A 19,726-nucleotide genomic window follows, 5' to 3' on the forward strand; every position below is an offset into this window, starting at 1 on the left:
TCATGTTCTCCATATGTTTTAATACTCCAAATACTCAGACAGTAACTTATTAATCTAAATGACAATGCCGGGGAAATTATTAATGATGTTGACTGAAATGCTATGCCGATGTTTCTCTGCATGAACGACATGGATTGTAGGTATCCAGTGTCATCTGTTGTACGAACCATGCTTGCTACATAGTAAAAGTCTGGCAGTATTCGGTTATGTTGGGAATCATATCGTTTTGGTTCCACCAAGATATCTAGGTAATTCATCATTGCTAACAAATGATCCTTGTCTTTTTGAAATTTGTGATATTTATGTTGCCTCCATAATTCGTCTATCGCTTGTTTTGAAATCACTCCCTTCTCACTCATAACGTCCCACAAATCTTTTCTTTTTTTGTCGCCTTCACAGAAACGCTTGATTTAAACGCATCGATTAAATGCGTGGGAGACAAAATGATATGCTGATCCAAATTTGGTACATCAAAATATAATAATTTACCGATGGCATGCTGAAATTTGAGGAACACCTTTAGCTCGAAATCAGTTAAAGGTTTAATTGGATGTCCCGAGTTTATCTTTTTCATTTGCACCATTGTTATAATGGGAACTTTCTTTTCAATAAACTTAATCAGCTCTATTTCAAGGGGAATGAAACATTTAGGAAAATGTTGTCCCCATGAAGGTTGAGCCATGGCTTCATCTATTATATTTTTTCGGATATTTGTCATTTCTAGGTCAAGTTTGTCTTTTGCGTCTACAAATATTTTATCTTCCAATACCAAATGTGCTGTCACTTCTGTCCCTTCAAACATCTTTGTTATTTCCCCGAACAGTTCTTTTCTTCTCATTTCAATATTTTCCTATAAAGGAGGACAACTTGATTAATCGATATTTCGTTTAAAGCAATGTCAGCACCAAAATGCTAAGTATATAGAGTCGACACTCCGTTATTGATATTATAGCAAAATATTCCTATACCTATTTTTTTTGAAAACTTATTGTACGACGATAAAACTCGATACTAAAAACATTTTAAAAAATTGTACAGAGACATTATACGTTATCATTTTATTAGACAGCTTAGAAATTATGCTACTAATTCTATAATTGATTTGAATCTCTATTCAAATGATACCACATTTGAACAGATTTATTCAAAAAAATAATCACTTATTAAAGCTTAAAGGGGCATAAGCTTCGAGATTTAAAAAATTAAATATAATTTTGTTTTTGTTCAATCATTAATGACAGTGAAATAGTGATATAATTATTCGCCTTTATCAGCCTGTTTGGTTCAATTTTGTCAAATAAGCTGACAAACATCGGTGATGAATTATTCACTTGCAAGTGAATAATTAGACCTCATTGAATCCGTATTCATGTCACCTTCAATTTATATCGGGTTATATGACCGTCGACAGTCTTCGGAGGTCACCTTGATAGTTAATTAGATGGCTTCTAGACTAAAATACACACAATAAATGCTGATACATATTATCGAGTCCAAGCATTGTAAATTGTTAATTTTAGACTTTTTATAATTTTGAAATACGTTTCAGTATGTTAGAAGTCAGATATGAGAATTTGAATCAAATCGATGAACATGAATTTGACAGCTAATGCCCCTTTACATACTCCACTCTTATCTGTTATTTATGTCAAGGAATAAACTATTTTACAGATTTAACCAACCTTTACACATTTATACAGTCATCTTGGTACCGTCTATTTTATTAACTCTGTATGAAAATATAAAAAAAACAAAAACTTGCTAAACACTTCTTTAAAAAAATACTAGACTTATAATTTGTTACACCAGATGCGATTTTCGTCTCCATAAGACACATTATTTGCACTCGAGTAACAAAAGTTGGAAGACAAATCAAACATTCCGAAAAGGTGTGCCAAATACTGGTACGGCCATCTATTCGTGGGAGTAGAACAAAAGTTCCTCATGTTAGTGCTTCGAAACATTAAAGAAAAATTTACAGAAAATGACCATATAAATGCTATGCATTTAAACACAACAATTGCTGACTAATGGGCGGGTTATACCATCGAGGACGGAAGTGGTATCATCCCAGTTATTGGAAAAACTCAGGGAAGCAGTTACTTATGGTGCTTCTGTAGAACCTCCCTTCAATGTAGGTTTTAAAGTGAATACTTATTGTTTAGTCCTTAGTTTTTCATGGCTTTTAAAACTAATCAAAGTTCAAATCAAATACGAAAATGAAGAGCTTTAAAATATTCACCAAATACGATTAAGGCAATATATGCCTGTGGGAGGAATAGCACTATTGTTTCGAATACTTGAAAATTTTATAAACAGTCAATTTACAGAAAATAACATATCAATGTTATTTCATGTCAACACAAACGTACTTAAAAAAAACTACCAAGATTTGAAGACCATCTCATTAGAATGAATGCACTATCATGACAACTTAATTAATAAAGGATTTGTTTACAAACCTCTCTCCCAAAAAACTACGTATACAAATTTCATTTTACTCGAGCGCATGGAGCGTTTGATGTATGGGAAGGGACAGAAGTGATGTTATTTTCGGGTCACAAATCCAAACCTAGTGAAAGAAATCAACTATAAGAGGAAAACAACCAAACATCCGAAACACTGAACTGCTACAAAAACAAACGCCAAGATACATAGAAACGGACAATTAGATAACAACTGCCATATTCCTGACTTGGAACAGGATATTTTAAGAAAAATTGTGGGTGGAACCTGGTTTTATGGCTAGCCAAACCTCCCGCTTATATGGTAATGTTAAAAATACCGCTAAAATGTCAGCATTACGTGACAGGAATACAGTACATATAAATGCAAGATAACTCAGGACAGAGAAATACATAAATAAATAATATAATAGTACATTTCAACATGTAAACCACAGAATAACAACAAAAACCTACAAATAATTTAGAACAGTACAAAAGTACAGCACAATAGAATTATGAACTGTGCGTCAATCGAATGTATTAATACGTACAAAATTTATAAAGTGTATATTTTTCTATAGAACAATCTTTTTTAGTTTTATTTCAAGAAAATTTTCGTTCAACCTCTTTTTTTTTAAATTATGTGCACATCTTTTCTTTTTCTATGCCTTTGTTAAATACTTTAAACAAATATTTAATACTCCAATCTCAGATTTCTGCAAACCTCTATCCTATGATTTCTAAAAACCGGTTATTTAAAAAAAAGAGCAATGTCATACTTTTCCACAGTCCCGAATAATGTAGATTTTTTTCATTAAATTAAGTTGATATAGAAGATAGAAATGGAACTATTAACTGACTCAGCGCGTCAGTTCAGAACAATAAGGGTGCATGATAATATCACAGTGATATGTTTTCACTTTGATTAAGCTTGTGATACTTGCAATGAAACATGAGGCACTAACGCATCTTCTCTTCGGTCAATTGAGAATTTATAAGCTGTAAAGCTTCAACGACACAAGACATCACAAATAGTTTTTGCCATCTGTGATTCGCAAGCTAAACAACACAAACAATCTTTTTGTTACATAGACGATTGTAAAGTATACTTACAGGCTTCACTTTGTCTTTGTGGGTCAAAACAATCATGATTTTTGGATATCCTTGTCCACCTCCTTTACAATATGTTATTATGGTGTTAGCCCAAAACTTTAGATAATCTGTAGTTGGATAAATAAATGCCAGAGCAGACATGTAAGAAATTAGTGATGTTATGTTACATTTAATATAAAAATAAAGATATAGTATGATTGGCAAATTATCCACCAGACACCAAATGAAGTGGCAGTAAGGAAATATAGAACACCATACGGCCTTCATCAATATGCAAAATCAATGCTCGGATAGTGAGCTATAACAAACCTTACATACCATAAGGTAAAACGACCTGATTTATTTGTTAATTTAACATTGTCATCAAAGTTGTTAGAATATAAGGTATAAACAGTTTTATATCTTTAAATTTGTTATTTGTTATTTGTCCCTACGCGCATGCGCTGTGCTTTTGTCGATTTCCTATCGAGAGGTTTTAATTTTATTGTTAACATTGCCATAAAAGCGGGAGGTTTTGCTAGCCACAAAACCAGATTCAATCCACCAATTTTGTTTAAATTATCCTGTACCAAGTCCGGAAAATGACCATTGTTATATTATAGTTCGTTTCTGTGTGTGTTACATTTTAATGTTGTGTTTCTGTTGTGTCGTAGTTCTCGTCTTATATTTGATGTGTTTCCCTCAGTTTTAGTTTGTAACCCGGATTTGTTTTTTTCGCAATCGATTTATGAATTTCGAACAGCGGTATACTACTGGTGCCTTTATTAAGGTTAAGGTCACTTCATACGGAAAAGATATCCGCAAATAACATGATATAAGAGTACGAGGAAACATTAATTCAATGGAAGTACATTTATGAAGAATGATTTGGATAAAATTAAGGATTTTCGTTCATAAGAAAGAAAATAACCACGTGTATGAAAGTACAACTTATTCATTTAAGTACATACAACATACTCATCATTTTCGTTAACTTATAAGGATCATAAGAGTTTTCTGCAAACGAAAATATTTGGACTAAACTGAGAAATGCAGAAGCGAACTGAACATAAAGACTAGGAAAGGAATTAATAATAGGGAAAAGTATTCCATACCATGAGAAATTCTAAATGTTATTAAAAGAACAATGAGTAAGTCATGTAATTTGGGGAAATGAATTTCACTAGTATATAGAGAAAAATTTTCAGTTGATATTATAAAATATATTGTTTTATAACGAAATGTTTTAAACTATCTGTTTGATATATTCACATCTTAATTTGTGTTAACGCGGGACGACGTTAAGCTTGACATATAGTATGATAACTTTCTATTGTTGAGTACTGTATGCTGCCGCTTGATTACTGTATAAGTTTATTTAGATGTTTTTGCTACTTTATCTAGATGTTTTGTTACATGGTAAATAAATCAGACAGCTGTATAGTTTTACTTTGGTCAAAAACCAATATGTTTTTATAAAGAAGACAAGTATTCATCAAAACTGTTCTCTTCATACATTCTAGCAAACATGGAAATTATTAGTCTTCTTTTTCCTAGGCAGCATCAAAGTAGACTTTATTAGAAATTTTTCTGAAAATCTAAGGAATTTCAAATCTTACCTCTTGCTGTCTTGTGTCCACATCTTCCAGGAAGATATTGCTCAAAAGGACATGGATCATCAAGGGTTCTACTACCATTTATCACAAGTATGTAGATTGCACGGTAAGTCAAAAACGTTTGATGAGTACTGTAGAAAATATTTTGACCTCCAAAATCCCAAATAATCACCGGAGCTATTTGCTTCTGATACAACTCTTTCTTTCCAACTCTCCAGGATTCCTTCAGCAAATTTTCTTGTGAAATTACTTTTATTTCTGTCACTTTTTTGGAAACTCCAAAAAATCCTTTTAAACTTTTTATAACACCAGGATTAGTAATAGCTGTAGAAGGATTGTGTTGATAAGCTGACTTTTTCTATCATCAGTCGACGTATCAAGTGATTCATGATTAATAGGATTGCTTCTACAGGTATCTCATTTATTTTGTCGCAGACGTTCAATCTGTTGGCTATACAAAGAACACATTTGTGTGCCTAAATCTAAGGATAAACTTTTCTGTGGCTTCTTAGCCGCTGATTGGTTATCTTCCTCTGTATGTATACCAACCATTGAACCACATAAAATAGGGGAGGAAGTCTTTTTATCTGTATTTTGGTCTCGGGACGATATGCTAGTGCCATCAACACTTCTTCCTTTTTTCAGCCTAGATCTTGTTGATGGTAATAAAGATCTGCTAACGGTCAAGTCATACAGCGAAAAGTCTGAAATAGTACATTTGTTGAAAATATGTTATTGGTGGTATTTTTATTAGACTGATGCTTACCTACGTTATTGAATTACACTTTTATCTTTGAAAATGTTTTCTATGTAACAGTGCCTTTTAATGAAGTATGCATGCTGTATTCTATAAGTTGTGGTGTAGGCTTTCGTTTTAGTTGGCAACGTTTTATTTAACTTTGGCAGAAAGTCTGGATTCTATCCACAGTGGTACAATGTTTGTTTTAAAAGACAAAATATGATCCTCTGTTATATTATGTGCTAAAACTAGTTCGATGAATATATAAAAAAAAAGAGTAACAACCAGAAGGAATGGAAGGGGAGTGTAGATAAGCATGTATAACATCCATTTGTTGTCTCTACCAGCAGAGTACTTCTTTTCCTAAAACATTTCCTCATCTTATTTTTTTTCAAATCTGCAAAGAAAAATGAAGAATGCCGCCCACATCCCCCGACCTCCACCCCTTGATAAGACTAAAGCATCGTCGGTGCTGTGATCTAGCAATTCCTTAGCAACAGGTAGTTGGACATCTTTTTTGTCTCATTTTTTTCAATGTTTTTTCTTGATACAAGATTCCGTAAGACATTTATATAGAGGCAACAATCATAACTTTGGATAAGTGATTTTAATCGAAAATGTTAACAGAGAAAAAAAACAAAGGACTGAAAAAAAAAAACAGACAACACAAGGATTGAAATGCAGAACGTCATCCTTTTTGTTATTACATGTATTTCACTAAAAATTATCAGTGTTATATTTCCTTTTTGAAATCACCCTTACAGCTCATGCATTTCTCAGAAAAAAAATGTACTTCTTCTAAGGTACTTCTGACAATCAAAGTTATCAAAATCACTGATGGAAAGACTGAAAGAATTGATATATCACTCTTGCATTAAATTCAGAAAGATAATTAGGTAAGCATTTTTTTTTAACTCATCTTAGGATCGTTTATTGATTTTTAATAAAAAGTATATGACTCTGAAGATGAACAGTTTTATTTCATTTTCATAATACAGTTATATAACTAAACAAAATTGTACTGTATTGCCCAAAGATGGAGAATTCCTCAATATTTATACAAATTCCTATGATATTTCAACTTTTAGAAGGGGTACTGATTTTTAATATCTTCTTTTTTCCAAATAAATAATTTTGACATGATTAGAAAAAGAAATTTTCAAATGAAGGTATGGTTTATTCTTTTTATTGAAGTTTAACTTAATAATTTCCAGAAAGAAGCATTGAAAATACGCATATTCAGCAACAGAAATTAAATAACTAATTTTAATTAAAATTGGTGTTCATTCGTCATTGAGGGAAAAAAAATCCTAAATTCAAATACATGTACCTTTAACTGTTCAATACCAATCTAAAGGGAAATAAACAAATAAATTTGATTGCAGAAAATGTCAAGGTTAGAGTTATGCATATTTGTTTATTGTGTCCAGCAAATTAATGATAATTAAATTTAAATTAACCTAAATCGTTGACTTATATCAAATTATTATAACACTGCATTTTTTTAATCCTTAATCATTCATCTTTGAGACATAATTTACAGAATAATTTTACGTAGTGTTTAGTAAGTACAGGTCAAAAGAGATTATAAGTATACTACTGAGGTCAATAGTTGACAATAAATATTATATTAAGATATAAATTGAGTTGTATAATAAAATGTTTATTCAATAATGTAATACAAGAGATATTAACTGTGGTCAATCAAGATTGGAATTAAAGTTGAGGTGATTCCACAGTTAAAACTCCCACCTTTAAGTAAAATTGTTTGTAAATAATGACAGTTGTCTATCATACTATATTGTATTCGTACTCCTACTTGCTTAAGGAACGAATTGGAATAGTATCATATCAAAAAAGTGTGGAAATCAACATTGATATCAATATACATTTTGTACCAAATTTTATTAAATAACTTACAAATTTTAACTATTAAACCAAGAGTTCCAAATGGTTAAGTTGAAGTCATCCCTTCGTAAATTTTAAGGACGCCATCACGAGTTGGTTGACCGTTATGGAATAACCGTTTCACAGATGATATCGGATATGTTCCTTATGTCGTAACTACAGTACCCTTCCCTTTTCACGAATGTGACTTACCGAATTAGACTATTTACCGGATTTGTAATAACATAAGCAACACGACGGGTGCCACATGTGGAGCAGGATCTGCTTACCCTTCCGGAGCACCTGAGATCACCCCCAGTTTTTGGTGGGGTTCGTGTTGCTTAGTCTTTAGTTTTCTATGTTGTGTCATCTGTACTATTATTTGTCTGTTTGTTTTTTTATTTTTGGCCATGACGTTGTCAGTTTGTTTTCGATCTATGAGTTTGACTGTCCCTCTGGTATCTTTCGTCCCTCTTTTTTTTACACAAGCATATTGATAAAATACTTTCATAATTCTTATCAACTGATAAGGTTTGATATATCAGTTTTTCATATTAATTCATCAATAGCAATTTATTATAAATTTTGATTTACAAAGGAACTATATGCATGTGTATATATAAAAGTTAAAGTAGCTGTTCGACCAATATTTTCTTTAGGGTAAATTGCATGTCAAAAGTTGGCAGTAGGTGATTAAAATGTTGTATAAAGTTTCTGCAAGTCTTAAAAATACATAATTAGTTTCATTTTATATCATCAACTTAGAATTCTGCACCATCTCTTAATCCAGAGTGATCAAATAGATCCAGCATGGCTGAATAAAAAAACATTAAAAGAACAACAAAAAACATTTTTTTTTTAATTTCAAACAAATTAATCAAAATCATGTATGTTAACAATGTTCATCCAACATAACTATTTCTGTGTTGAAAACAGCAGGAACTTAACTTATGGTTAAGCGAATGAACTAATAAAAAAAGGTAAAGTAAACATTTTAAAATCAAAATCATTCATGTTCAAACTTACATTTGACTATTAAAATATAACTATTTTAAAAATTTTGTGGGAAGTTTAATGTGTTTGTGAACGGATTATATAATGATGTTTTGTTTTCCACTAAGTAGGGACTCTGTAGGATTTTTTGACGTAATTGCATCAAACTTAAACTGTACATCATTTTAAAAGAGTCATTTAGGTAAAACGGGAAAAATATTTTGGCGGGAAAAAATGTGATTTGAATGGTTAAGGATGAGTTATTGCCTTGATGGAATAAAATGTCTATCTGTTATCTGCCACTTTTTGGACGTGACTTAATTGCAGCATTGTCATGAAAACAAGCAGATTTAACATGGCAAATATCCTTTAAACACTGATTTTAAGTACTTTAAGTCTCTAACAAACAAAATAGTATACTACATTAATTGTACATCTGTTAGAAATGGAAAATCATGGCCTCTGATAATTACTGACAGCTTTAATAAGATGGACGATTTTTGGCGAAAAAATTCCTAATTCGACTTGCTTGTTAAAAAGCATAAAAGTTGTGGCCAATTTGTTTTTACATTGAACAATCTCTAGTTAAGCAATGTCAGTCAAAATATTCTGTATATTATCCCTTTACGGACATTTCAAGATTGCGTTAACTTTTTTAAGGTCAAGAATTAGATTTTAATACGTATACAACTTTCGTGCAAGAAATTAATCTATATTGTAGTAATAATATGAACAGCATGTAATTCAGGAGGACCGACTGAGAACAAATTTTGACTGTTCATGCTATTATAAAGATAATGATTAATGAGGGTATAAAAACAACTGAGAAGTCTAAGAACTCCCTACAGAAATCCCTTGATTTTCAATGTCTCATGCTATCTATATCTCTTATTTATTATCTCTAGATTCTGTAATACAGATTTGATAGCACCGCTAAAGAACGACATTCTACTGACTTTGTTATCAAATCACTGTATTGCAATTCGTTCATTGATATTTATGAAATCAAAAATGCTACTCCTAGTGAGGCTACTATGTTTAACTGTGACATGATATGTGACATCTATGTGGATGTTTTCTTAAATGAAAACTATGAAAGTGTTTTATTAATTTTATTCTTAAATTTTTATATGAATAAAAGAAGAATAGTGGTATGCGTAAATGAGACATCAGCCCAACGACACAAAAGACATTTAGAGTTCGACAAAAAGTCTTCAACAGTAGACAGAATTCTATCCAGTATGTGAAATTCTAAATCGACCAGTTTTTTTTTAAATGGTTACCATCTGTCAATTACAGGGAACTTCCAAAAATGTAAAAAATGAAAACGAAAAAAATGTATCTTAATGTAAGTTAATTTTGTATGAAGAAAAACACGTGCACCTTTAATTGTTGTTTTTTTTTTTTTTTTTTTTATATGAATTATGCAAAATCTTTCTTTTTTTACATAACTCTAATTGTTTATCTTTGTCGTTTAAAATTATCATCGTTTTATGTACTCCAAGAAATTGACGAAACAAAACGTGGACCTTGTATATTGATAGTTTTCTTTATAAAAACCCAGAATCCATGTACATGTATAGGAAGAATAAAGATAACTTTAATGGCTTGCATTCGCCAACAGTCAATTCGGGATTAAAGATTGTTATTTTCTGCGAGAATGGAGAGGGGTACTGAGTTCAAACCCCGGCCCGATGGAAACCGAAAAACTTTACAATTAGGCGGATGTTGTTATTTCATTTGGACCCGCTTCATTTAGTTTATTTGTAAGTGTAGTCTTTTGTATCGTATTATATGAATATCTGTATGTGTATATTATACTTATATTTGTATGCATGCATGTTAACTCAAGCTGCCAAAATTAAACTATTACTGGTTTAAACCCTGTAATCGTGGTCAAAACCGTAATCTGCTATTTAATATTAAAAGTTCACATTATAATGAACAATTGTCCTTAATATAATTTCACATTGATGAGACCACACCTTCATGATAAACTACCTAAACCTAACAAAATATAGGACAGACTAACAGAACAGAAAATATAAGACCCCCTAATATCGTAGGCGGGCATACAAAAGAATGTTAAAACCACAATAAGCTCTTCGTTATTTCATATAAGAAATTAAAGCTTCAGTTTCTTCATTGTTAAGTTTAAGTTAATACATCTGTACCCAATACTTGACTTTTATGTATCATTATTGGTATCTATATTTGTCATTCATTTAATATTTCCGTCTATACGTACTATCTCGTGATTTCGCTTGTTTTTTGTCAAGTGGTTTTCTTTGTTTGAATCAAACAACTGTCAAAGTTCAAGCATTTCCTACAATTGTTGTAAAATTGTGAAAGAACATTGTATGAAGAAAAAAAAGTGTAAACAATTATTTCCGCATTAGTTGAAAATTCCTGTTATTAGTTTTATGTTGTTATATTCGGTGTGATGTAGAGCTTCATATATTGCAATGTTGCAATCTAGATGTATTCTAGTTATTTGTGTCTTTTGGTTGCTGTCTCGTCGGTATATCGTTTCAACGTAATCATTTGTTAGTTTATCATTTAAGTAATCAGTCTCAGACTAACAAGTCTGTTATATTGTATGGAGCTCCCTTGTGAATTTTGGTTGTCGTTCGGTACATTTAAGGCAATTCTAAGATATATGAGCTTGTCAAAAAATTAAACAATCTTCATAGTTAAGAAATATATTTTAAAACGTGTACAAAATTATGCCCCACGTTAAGAAGTTTTGTCCGTTTTCTACATTTTATATAAAAAACGAGGTTAAGTCATGCATCTTTATGTGGAAAAGTCGCTAATCTTTCAAAGCAAACAGTTATTTACTGCCATTATCCCCTTAACCAGTCATAGAGTATTTACAATACCGAAAAACAGAATTTTCACAGATATCCAAAATACCCCGTCCTCGAGCAATAGTTGATATATCAGGAACAACAAACTTGCTATTGCCCTCATAACCAGTCAATACATGTATAATATTTCACCAAAACCAGTCAATACAGGTATTATATTACACCGTTTTATTTGTCTTATAGTTTTCATAGTGTCTTGCTTTTAAATGAAAGTTTATGAAAAGTAAATGTCAATATTACAATTTCTCAAACAGTTTTTCTTCATTTCACAATAGGGTGATCAGAAACGTATGTATATGCGTAACATGTTTTGTAAAAAAAAGACTAAATACAAATGCATTCAAAGCATGTTAATACATTCAGCCAAGGCTGGTCAATTCACATCAAATAATACTTATTATCCATGTAAGCATCATGCTTTCCAGATATGCTCGAAATTGACATGATCAATTCCAGATCCTTTTTCGTTTTTTTAAAGGTAACAATAGATGACGTAATCGTGATAAAAATAGACGTAAATACTACTTAAATTTTTAGTGATACCAATCTCAAATGGGACGCGCTTTTTGTATAAAAATAATCTCTATACATGACAGTCCAAAATTTAATTATATTTATCTGTAGAATTGAATGGGACTGGTATATACTGCGAAATTTTTCCACAAAAGCCTAGATTTTTCAATACATCTGAAATGAATGCATTTGTTTGCTGCTTAACACCATTATTTTGATTTTAAACATATCTTAAACGAATTCGGGTATGCAATACTTAATATCTTATGTTTTCTCATATTTAGATTTCTGCAAAGAAATTAGCAAAATGGTTTTAAGTGCGATGTGCTTGTTAGAATACGACCAATTCAGAACATTAACAATACAAACGTAACAATGGATCATCAAAATCGGACTTCGTGTGCTATTTTGTCGTAAAACTATAGTAGACGATTATTCTGTAGAATATTGGCTTTATCTATATTTAATTTTTAATGGGTTGGTTTGGATGAAAAGTCATTTCTTTTTTGTATCAGGAAAAAAGGGTTTGCCAAAGTTGCACTGTGGAAGATATAACGTCGGTAACGTCAGAATCCCACAGAGTCCCTACACTAAGGTCCACCAACTGAAAAAATTGAATCATTAGATTCTTTTACTAACGAGATGTACCTAATGGAAATCCAATGTATGACAATTTTACATAAGTGCTAACTAGGGATAATAACAACTGATCATTCATACGAAATTGATACCTACCGTATAGCGGGTTATTTTCGCGGGTGTAAAATTTTGCGATTTTAATTGAATAAGGTATACAAATTATTTTGGCGGTTATTATTTTTAACGGATTCAAAACTTTTATCAATACCATTGCATGTGCACTTTTAAATTGGCGGAATTTATTTTGGCGATATCCTTTTATCTGCGAAAATAACCCGCTATACGGTATTAGATTGAGACCATCTCATGAGTGTTCTAAATATCTTATAAGTCGATAATTATCTGAAATACGTAATCTTGTGGTAACTCTTTTCAATGTTTTGCCAATTTATGAATGTCTTTCCCATTAACTTTATTTTTCAACAATCAACATTATACAACTGGTTTCACTAGAAATTTATAAGCAGCCGTGGTTTACCGATGTTTTTATCTCATAATTCCGTTCACAACATACAAATCAAGGTAAAACAAAATTTTCGCAAATCCCATGAACTCCAAAAGGAGCGAGAACGGACAACACATAGGGTTAGGGTATTCTGCTATGCAGTATAAACTCATCAAAGAAGCCGGGCGTTTAATTTTGAACGCCAGGGGAGCTTTTCGTCTATTAAAAAACTAATCCATGGTGCTCAAATTAAAACAGTTGGTAGGACAAATCAAAAACGTGGCGGAAGTATATCAAGCAGTGTTGTATGTATTCATGTTTTGAATAGAATAGGCTGTTAAGGATATACGATAAACTAGAAAGGGCAAATAATAATGCATCCAAATTTAACGCGTTATTTTTTGCAACGATGCTAATGATAAGCATAAGATAAGTCACGGATTAAGGGAGAACTCAAAGATTATCATTTAATTGCAGATATGAACAAAAGACATAATGAACAAATTTTTGAGGTGAGGACATGGTTTTTGGAAATTTGAAATTAAGTTTGTTTCCTTGACATTAAAACTGAAAGTGGTAAATATTCATAATTTTGAGCTTACATTATTAGTCAAACACACAATCATACAGACATGCAGATGACATAAAATATATAAACAGAACAGCATAAGTTATTGCTGTTTTATCTTGTATATGAACAATTGTGTGTTATTTGCAAAATTACTTTTGATATCAATTATGCATGTTGGTGGTTACCTTGTTTACCATCCAACCATTGTTTGGTTGTTTTCCCGTCCATAAATGAAAGATTATTGTATTCCGTTCTATTCCGTCTGTTGCAATTCGAAACTTTGTTGGCCCTTTTCCCATCAGATATCTGGCAATTGTTGTTTTTCCTGTTCCCTGTTCTCCTACCAACATTATCCTCGCTTCATAGTGATGGTAACTTTCGTCTTGCAGTAAACCAGAAAATACACTAGCAGATTGTTTGTCAAGATTCTGAACTTCCAATGGTAATCCTACAGTAAGGTATAATTGTTAAGATTCATAATGTCTTATGACTTTCGATGGAGTTTATCATCACCACATGATATTCAGTTACTGTACAACTAAACATGATTCATTAATATTTTATCTAGCACATAACGAAATACTCGGAATATTCGAGTATATGTGAAAGCCAAGGCTACCTGTAATAACTTGTAATTCTGATCAAAGTAGTATTTTTCTAAACAATAACTACTTATTTCATTAACTCTTCTTGTAAGTTTGGTTAGTTAGGTATTTTTAGGTTAATAAGAGCTCGCACATAGAAATGTATAGGCATGATGGTGTTTAAAAGACATATAATACAAAACAAAGATACAAACAAGTGAAAGAATAAAACGTGTGAAAATAAAATAAAAACAATTACCAAAATTGAATTAAGAAAGAAAATGACACATACCAGCTTTCTGGAATTCTCCATATTCCTGTAAATAATATTAAAACTATTTGGTTTAATGTATGAATATGTAAACATATGCAAGCATTTACACAAATATTTACAGGGTCAAGAATAACATATAAAATAACTTTTTTTCTGCCGGTTTGTACAGTTCAAGATACTAGTATTTCATTGATTGATCTAAAGATACTATTTTCAGTAGTTGAAAAACGATTTACCTCTCCGGAGAAAGTTCTCAAATTTTCGGTTGTCCGAGTAGTTTTATGGTGGACATTTGTTTCTCGAGATCTATTGGTCACATTTAATTTTCGCGATGGTGGGTGGGGATTATGTTTTGTGTTACGTTAAAAAAAAGCTTTAATAATTCATTATATTTTTAAGAAATGATAAAATACATCAACAGTGATAAATAATGAAACATATATTAGCCGCTAAATTACTGATAGAAAGTAACCCTACTATTTCAGAACGAGCCAACATGCATCTAGAGTGTTAAGTCATTTTAGTCAAAGTGGATTTGTTTGTTTATTACAAATTTTTGATGATAGCATACCTGTAGTAACTTCTTTATTGATCTTTTTATCTCTTTCATTTCTTCCGAATCGCCTATTCTTTCTTGTACAACATCATAAGGTGTTTTGTTATCCTGTGATGCAGAACATCATTTTTAGTTTAAAAGTTTTCACATTTTCCCTTGTGACTTTGATATATCTAAAGTAGGCATGCCAATCCGATACAATTAATCTTGTTATCGGTCCACCACTCTGCCAAAATGACCTTACGAAGTATCTCAACTGATGAAACTTATTTGAACAGTTAAATCTTCTTAATGAGAGAAAATACCAGCAATATATAATCATTAACATATGTGGGGAGATGAATTAACTGCAAGATAGGTTAAAATTGTCGTCGTAAGAGATACAACCTTCTGTCCCCTAAGGAAATCCGATCTGTGTTTTTTCTTTCTTATGTTGGTATGATAAAAGTAGCATAAAATCAATAATACCCATGTCACAAAGTACACAAATGAAATAGCCGAAATAGCATGAATATATCATGGAATTAGCAAGGCAATATAAATAATATAAGTTAAGAGGAAAATAATCTCACTTTATCTACTTACCACATCTGTGATACTGGGATCACTGCCACTGTCCATTAAAATTTGTGCTATATCTAAATGTACACCAAGAGCAGCTTTGTGTAATGGAGTCATGTGATCCTTGATATGAAATATATTAGCAATTAGTAGTTTGTTGAACTTAAAACGTATATTAAGGTCCAGTAAAATAAGTTTGTTGTAAAATCATGTACATGTACTAATGAACAATTTGAGTCAGCATGAGAATCACATGACATTTCTGTTTACAAGTACTTTCTAAACGGAAACATTACTACATTTTTTGTGATAGTTTACTCTTGTTTGTTCGCTTGGCAAAAAAGGCATATTTAATCTAATTAAAACAAGCATTGATATCTAACGGAAGCATTTCTCCACATCATAAATGCTATTAAATCAGTAATTATATTATTTCAATTGGATTAAATATTGGCTAAACTTTCTAAAGTTTGACTTTATTTTTTCTTTAGTTTATCAATTTGTTTATTAATTTGTTTTATTGGTTGAATACACTGCATATTGACATCTATTTTTTTCCTGCAAACAAAAAGATGTGTTGTCTCTTTTTTTATTATGAAATTTCGCCATTTTATCATTCATTTGCCTTTATTCCAACGATTGTATTAATCCAACACTTATAATGTACTCGTATATGTGGACCAACTCCTCCTATAAAGCAAATATATTATTTTGCATTGAAGTAAGATTTAATATAACCAAGTCGTCTCTATTTAGAGGAATACCCAGTTCTTCATATTCAAATCACTGCCACGGTCTATTAGTAAACGGACTATATCTGCATGTCCCCTTCCAGCAGCCAAGTGAAGTGCACTGTCACCTAACTGGAATAAAACATTTAAGTAGGTTAAATAAATGTTTAAGACAATTTCACATGTTTTATAACACGTAGCTGTCAAATATCTATCGCATGAATCGATGTAATGATGTATTCCTGTAAAATGTTACGTATTCCACACACAATACAAAAAGAATTATTCTGTTCTCCAAGAGTATTACTATTTCAAACAATTGTTTTTTTCTTCTTCTTTTAAATGAATGCCTCAGGTGAGCATGGTGAAATTAGTTCATTCCTTTGGGAAAAAAACTCATTAAAGATATCAGGATTATATCTAATACGCCAGAAGTGTCTTTCGTCTATTTCAAACTCATCTATGGCGTTCAATCAAAATATGCCAGGGAGTAGGATATCCTTAATGTTTCGAATAACTGAACATTTTAACGAGATTGATCCACTGATTATGTATCAATAATTATTCAATATACCAAGGAGTTTCCACCCCAGGCATTTTATTTGCTGCAACCTGGCCTTTCGAAATATTTATCAATAAAGTAAACTCGTTTGACATTTGGCAATTGTTATAATTTCAATGATTTTGCAGATGGTTCATCCATATAAAGTGGTTACTTGGTCCGCAAATACTACATTTGTTAACATGTGGAATGTTGGTGTTAAGCGCCACATTCAGGCCGACCTTCAGCAGTAAAACAGGCGAACATGGCAGGACCGGGTTCGAACTCACTGTTGACAGACTTAATAATACAATACTACAATGTGTATCTTTTATCTACGTCTGACATTCTGAAACACTGAATTGAAATACAAAGGAAGTTTTCCTGTGCAACATTAGGGAAGATATATTTTCATATTTTACGATTGAAAAATATCGCCACGAAAATATTCCGCTTTGCATAACATTTAAAATGAAATAAATACAATAGTTACCCGGTTTATGTTTGAATCACTTCCTCGGTCTAGTAACAAACACACGATCTCAATGTGTCCAAAGGCAGATGCTTTGTATAATGCAGTCAGGTTATTCTAAATTAAAAAAAAAAATAGAAAACAACAGAAAAAGAACAGCAGCTGCGGTAATAATATGTGTTTTTCTTGAAGTCATAAATGAAGGCTTTAACTTTATCATATTCTAAAGGGTATTAACGGCAAAACGATACAAAACAAGCAATAAGAAGTTGATTCAAACAAGATGTCATATACAACAACAATTAACAAAAAAACCAACATGAATCCGTTGAGAGGACCTGTAACAATCCTAAATACACTAGAAATGAAATGTGTCTGCTCCCCATATGACACATGTCGAGTTGCTCGTGAAAAGTAAACCTCTAGTAATAAATCTCATTCTATGTTGAAACGACGAAAAAGATACGCTTTAAGACATTTCAATTATATACATATTAAAGTGTGCATTTCAGATTAGAAGGTATGTGAGACTTTTTACACTCTATGACAATGTATTTATGACACTTTCTGTCCCAATAACATCAATATCTTAAAAAACATCCAAGCATTAATTGTAATGAAACAGAAGGATAAAACGAACAAATGGCTTACTTTATCCATGTATTTCAAATCAGCCCCTTCGTCTAAATATTGCTGAATTTCTGCTACTTTTCCATACATTGTCGCACTAAGAAACTTCTGTAAGTAAACATAACAATTCATAAGTAATATTCATTTTCACATTTTTTCTAGTCTTACTTATATTTTTTCACTATTGTACATATTTGTTTTCTGCAGTTTGTTCACATAACATTCACTTTCATATTGGTTGGGGCAAAGTTATTTTTGTCTTCAGAATTCTCATTTAAGAATTCTCCTTGCAACCCCCTCCCCCCACATCCCAATCCCCGAATATCAAATGGTCATTTGTCACATATATCATATGGATTTACAAATATCTATTCTACTAAAATAGCGAGGTCCAATTTGTTAGCCGGTATGACGTTAAAACTAAATATAGACATTAGCGTTGATTAAAAATTACACCATTCCAGGGCCTTTGCATTTCCACATAATTAATATTACCAATAATTGACAAGTTCTGGGTCGAACCCGATAGCGATACCAATAGTATATGTCACATGCAGTTTCCGGTTGTAGTTACAAAAACCAGGACGGGTTCAAACCGAAAGATTTTGAAAGCAGAGAAAACTGTGCACCTTATAATCAGCATGACTTTATCAGATGACAATACGAATACTAAAAATCCAGGCTAAAAGTAAGGTGTTGGTATTTAATTCATGAAAGGTAAACATTTTTTTAGGCTGTCAGCTGCAACTGTATAACAAAAAATTCCTACGTAGTCCCTAATAATTGTTGAAATGTGCATCTGGTCAATGAAACGGATACTTTACTTGCAACCAACTAGCATCATTTGGACTCTGGTGGATAGTTGTATCTTTATTCATTGTTATTACCTCGTTCAAGTCTTCCATTTTCTTCCTCTGTAATCTGCAATATAAAAAATCAAATTATTACACACGTAAAAAAGTGGTCTCAAAAAAAAAAATATGTCTACCACATATACATTTAAGGAAGTATCCAGCAACTAAATATGTTTGCAATCAATCTAAACATACGTTTACCGGTTTGGATTTAGTACAGTGTAACTTTATGTGGATTTAACTATTATTTTAGTTCCTATTTAGTTCATGAACTGTTTTGGTTCTCATACATCCTCGGCTTTCAAATATCCGGATTTGAACGTGTCTGATGAAGGTAAATCCGGCAAAGTGCTTCGGACCAATGAAACTTATAAAATGTTGTTTCCCCTTTCATCAACACTCGGTCAATACTGCTGCTGGTGGACTATCAGTCCCCGATGGTATCATCTGTTCAGTAGTCAACACTTCGGTACTGACATTATTTATAACCAACCTTTCTTGAATTGTCAGTTTGTATATTTAGAAATCATAAGGAGGTAAGGTTTCAACTCCCTTAGGCAAAATTGACCTTAAGTGGATTTGCTATTATTTTTAGGTCTTTTTGGTCATGTAGCTCTTCAACTGTTTCGGTTGTTATATATCGTTGGCTATCAAATATTTGGAACATGCCTGGTGAAAGTAAATCCAGCAAAGCGCTCCGGATGCATGAAA

The 19,726-nt window shown here is 31.6% G+C and overlaps 1 protein-coding gene across 4 annotated transcripts in view; it reads right to left on the reverse strand.

Moving 5' to 3' along the window:
• Positions 1–397: 397 nt before the first annotated feature.
• LOC127723146 (ankyrin repeat domain-containing protein 39-like) overlaps positions 398–19,726 on the reverse strand; it is a 32,230-nt gene continuing 12,901 nt past the window's right edge. For 2 of the 4 annotated variants that reach the window (XR_007991899.1, XR_007991901.1), the window contains exons 2-12: positions 19,049–19,082; positions 18,183–18,269; positions 17,553–17,648; positions 16,552–16,650; positions 15,812–15,910; positions 15,242–15,334; positions 14,689–14,713; positions 13,998–14,260; positions 5,159–5,859; positions 3,561–3,667; positions 398–850 (exon numbers count right to left, since the gene is read on the reverse strand). Coding sequence is in view for 1 of the 4 variants with exons in the window: in XM_052229646.1 (XP_052085606.1) it covers positions 12,323–12,331; positions 13,998–14,260; positions 14,689–14,713; positions 15,242–15,334; positions 15,812–15,910; positions 16,552–16,650; positions 17,553–17,648; positions 18,183–18,269; positions 19,049–19,082 (805 nt within the window). In the remaining 3 variants the exon portion in view is untranslated. Of the gene's footprint in view, positions 851–3,560; positions 3,668–5,158; positions 5,860–12,268; positions 12,332–13,997; positions 14,261–14,688; positions 14,714–15,241; positions 15,335–15,811; positions 15,911–16,551; positions 16,651–17,552; positions 17,649–18,182; positions 18,270–19,048; positions 19,083–19,726 lie in introns of those variants that run through there. The other 2 variants (XR_007991900.1, XM_052229646.1) reach the window with 2 other exon arrangements.

The sequence above is a fragment of the Mytilus californianus genome, unplaced genomic scaffold (assembly GCF_021869535.1).
Source record: "Mytilus californianus isolate M0D057914Y unplaced genomic scaffold, xbMytCali1.0.p SCAF_13, whole genome shotgun sequence".
Taxonomy (NCBI): domain Eukaryota; kingdom Metazoa; phylum Mollusca; class Bivalvia; order Mytilida; family Mytilidae; genus Mytilus; species Mytilus californianus.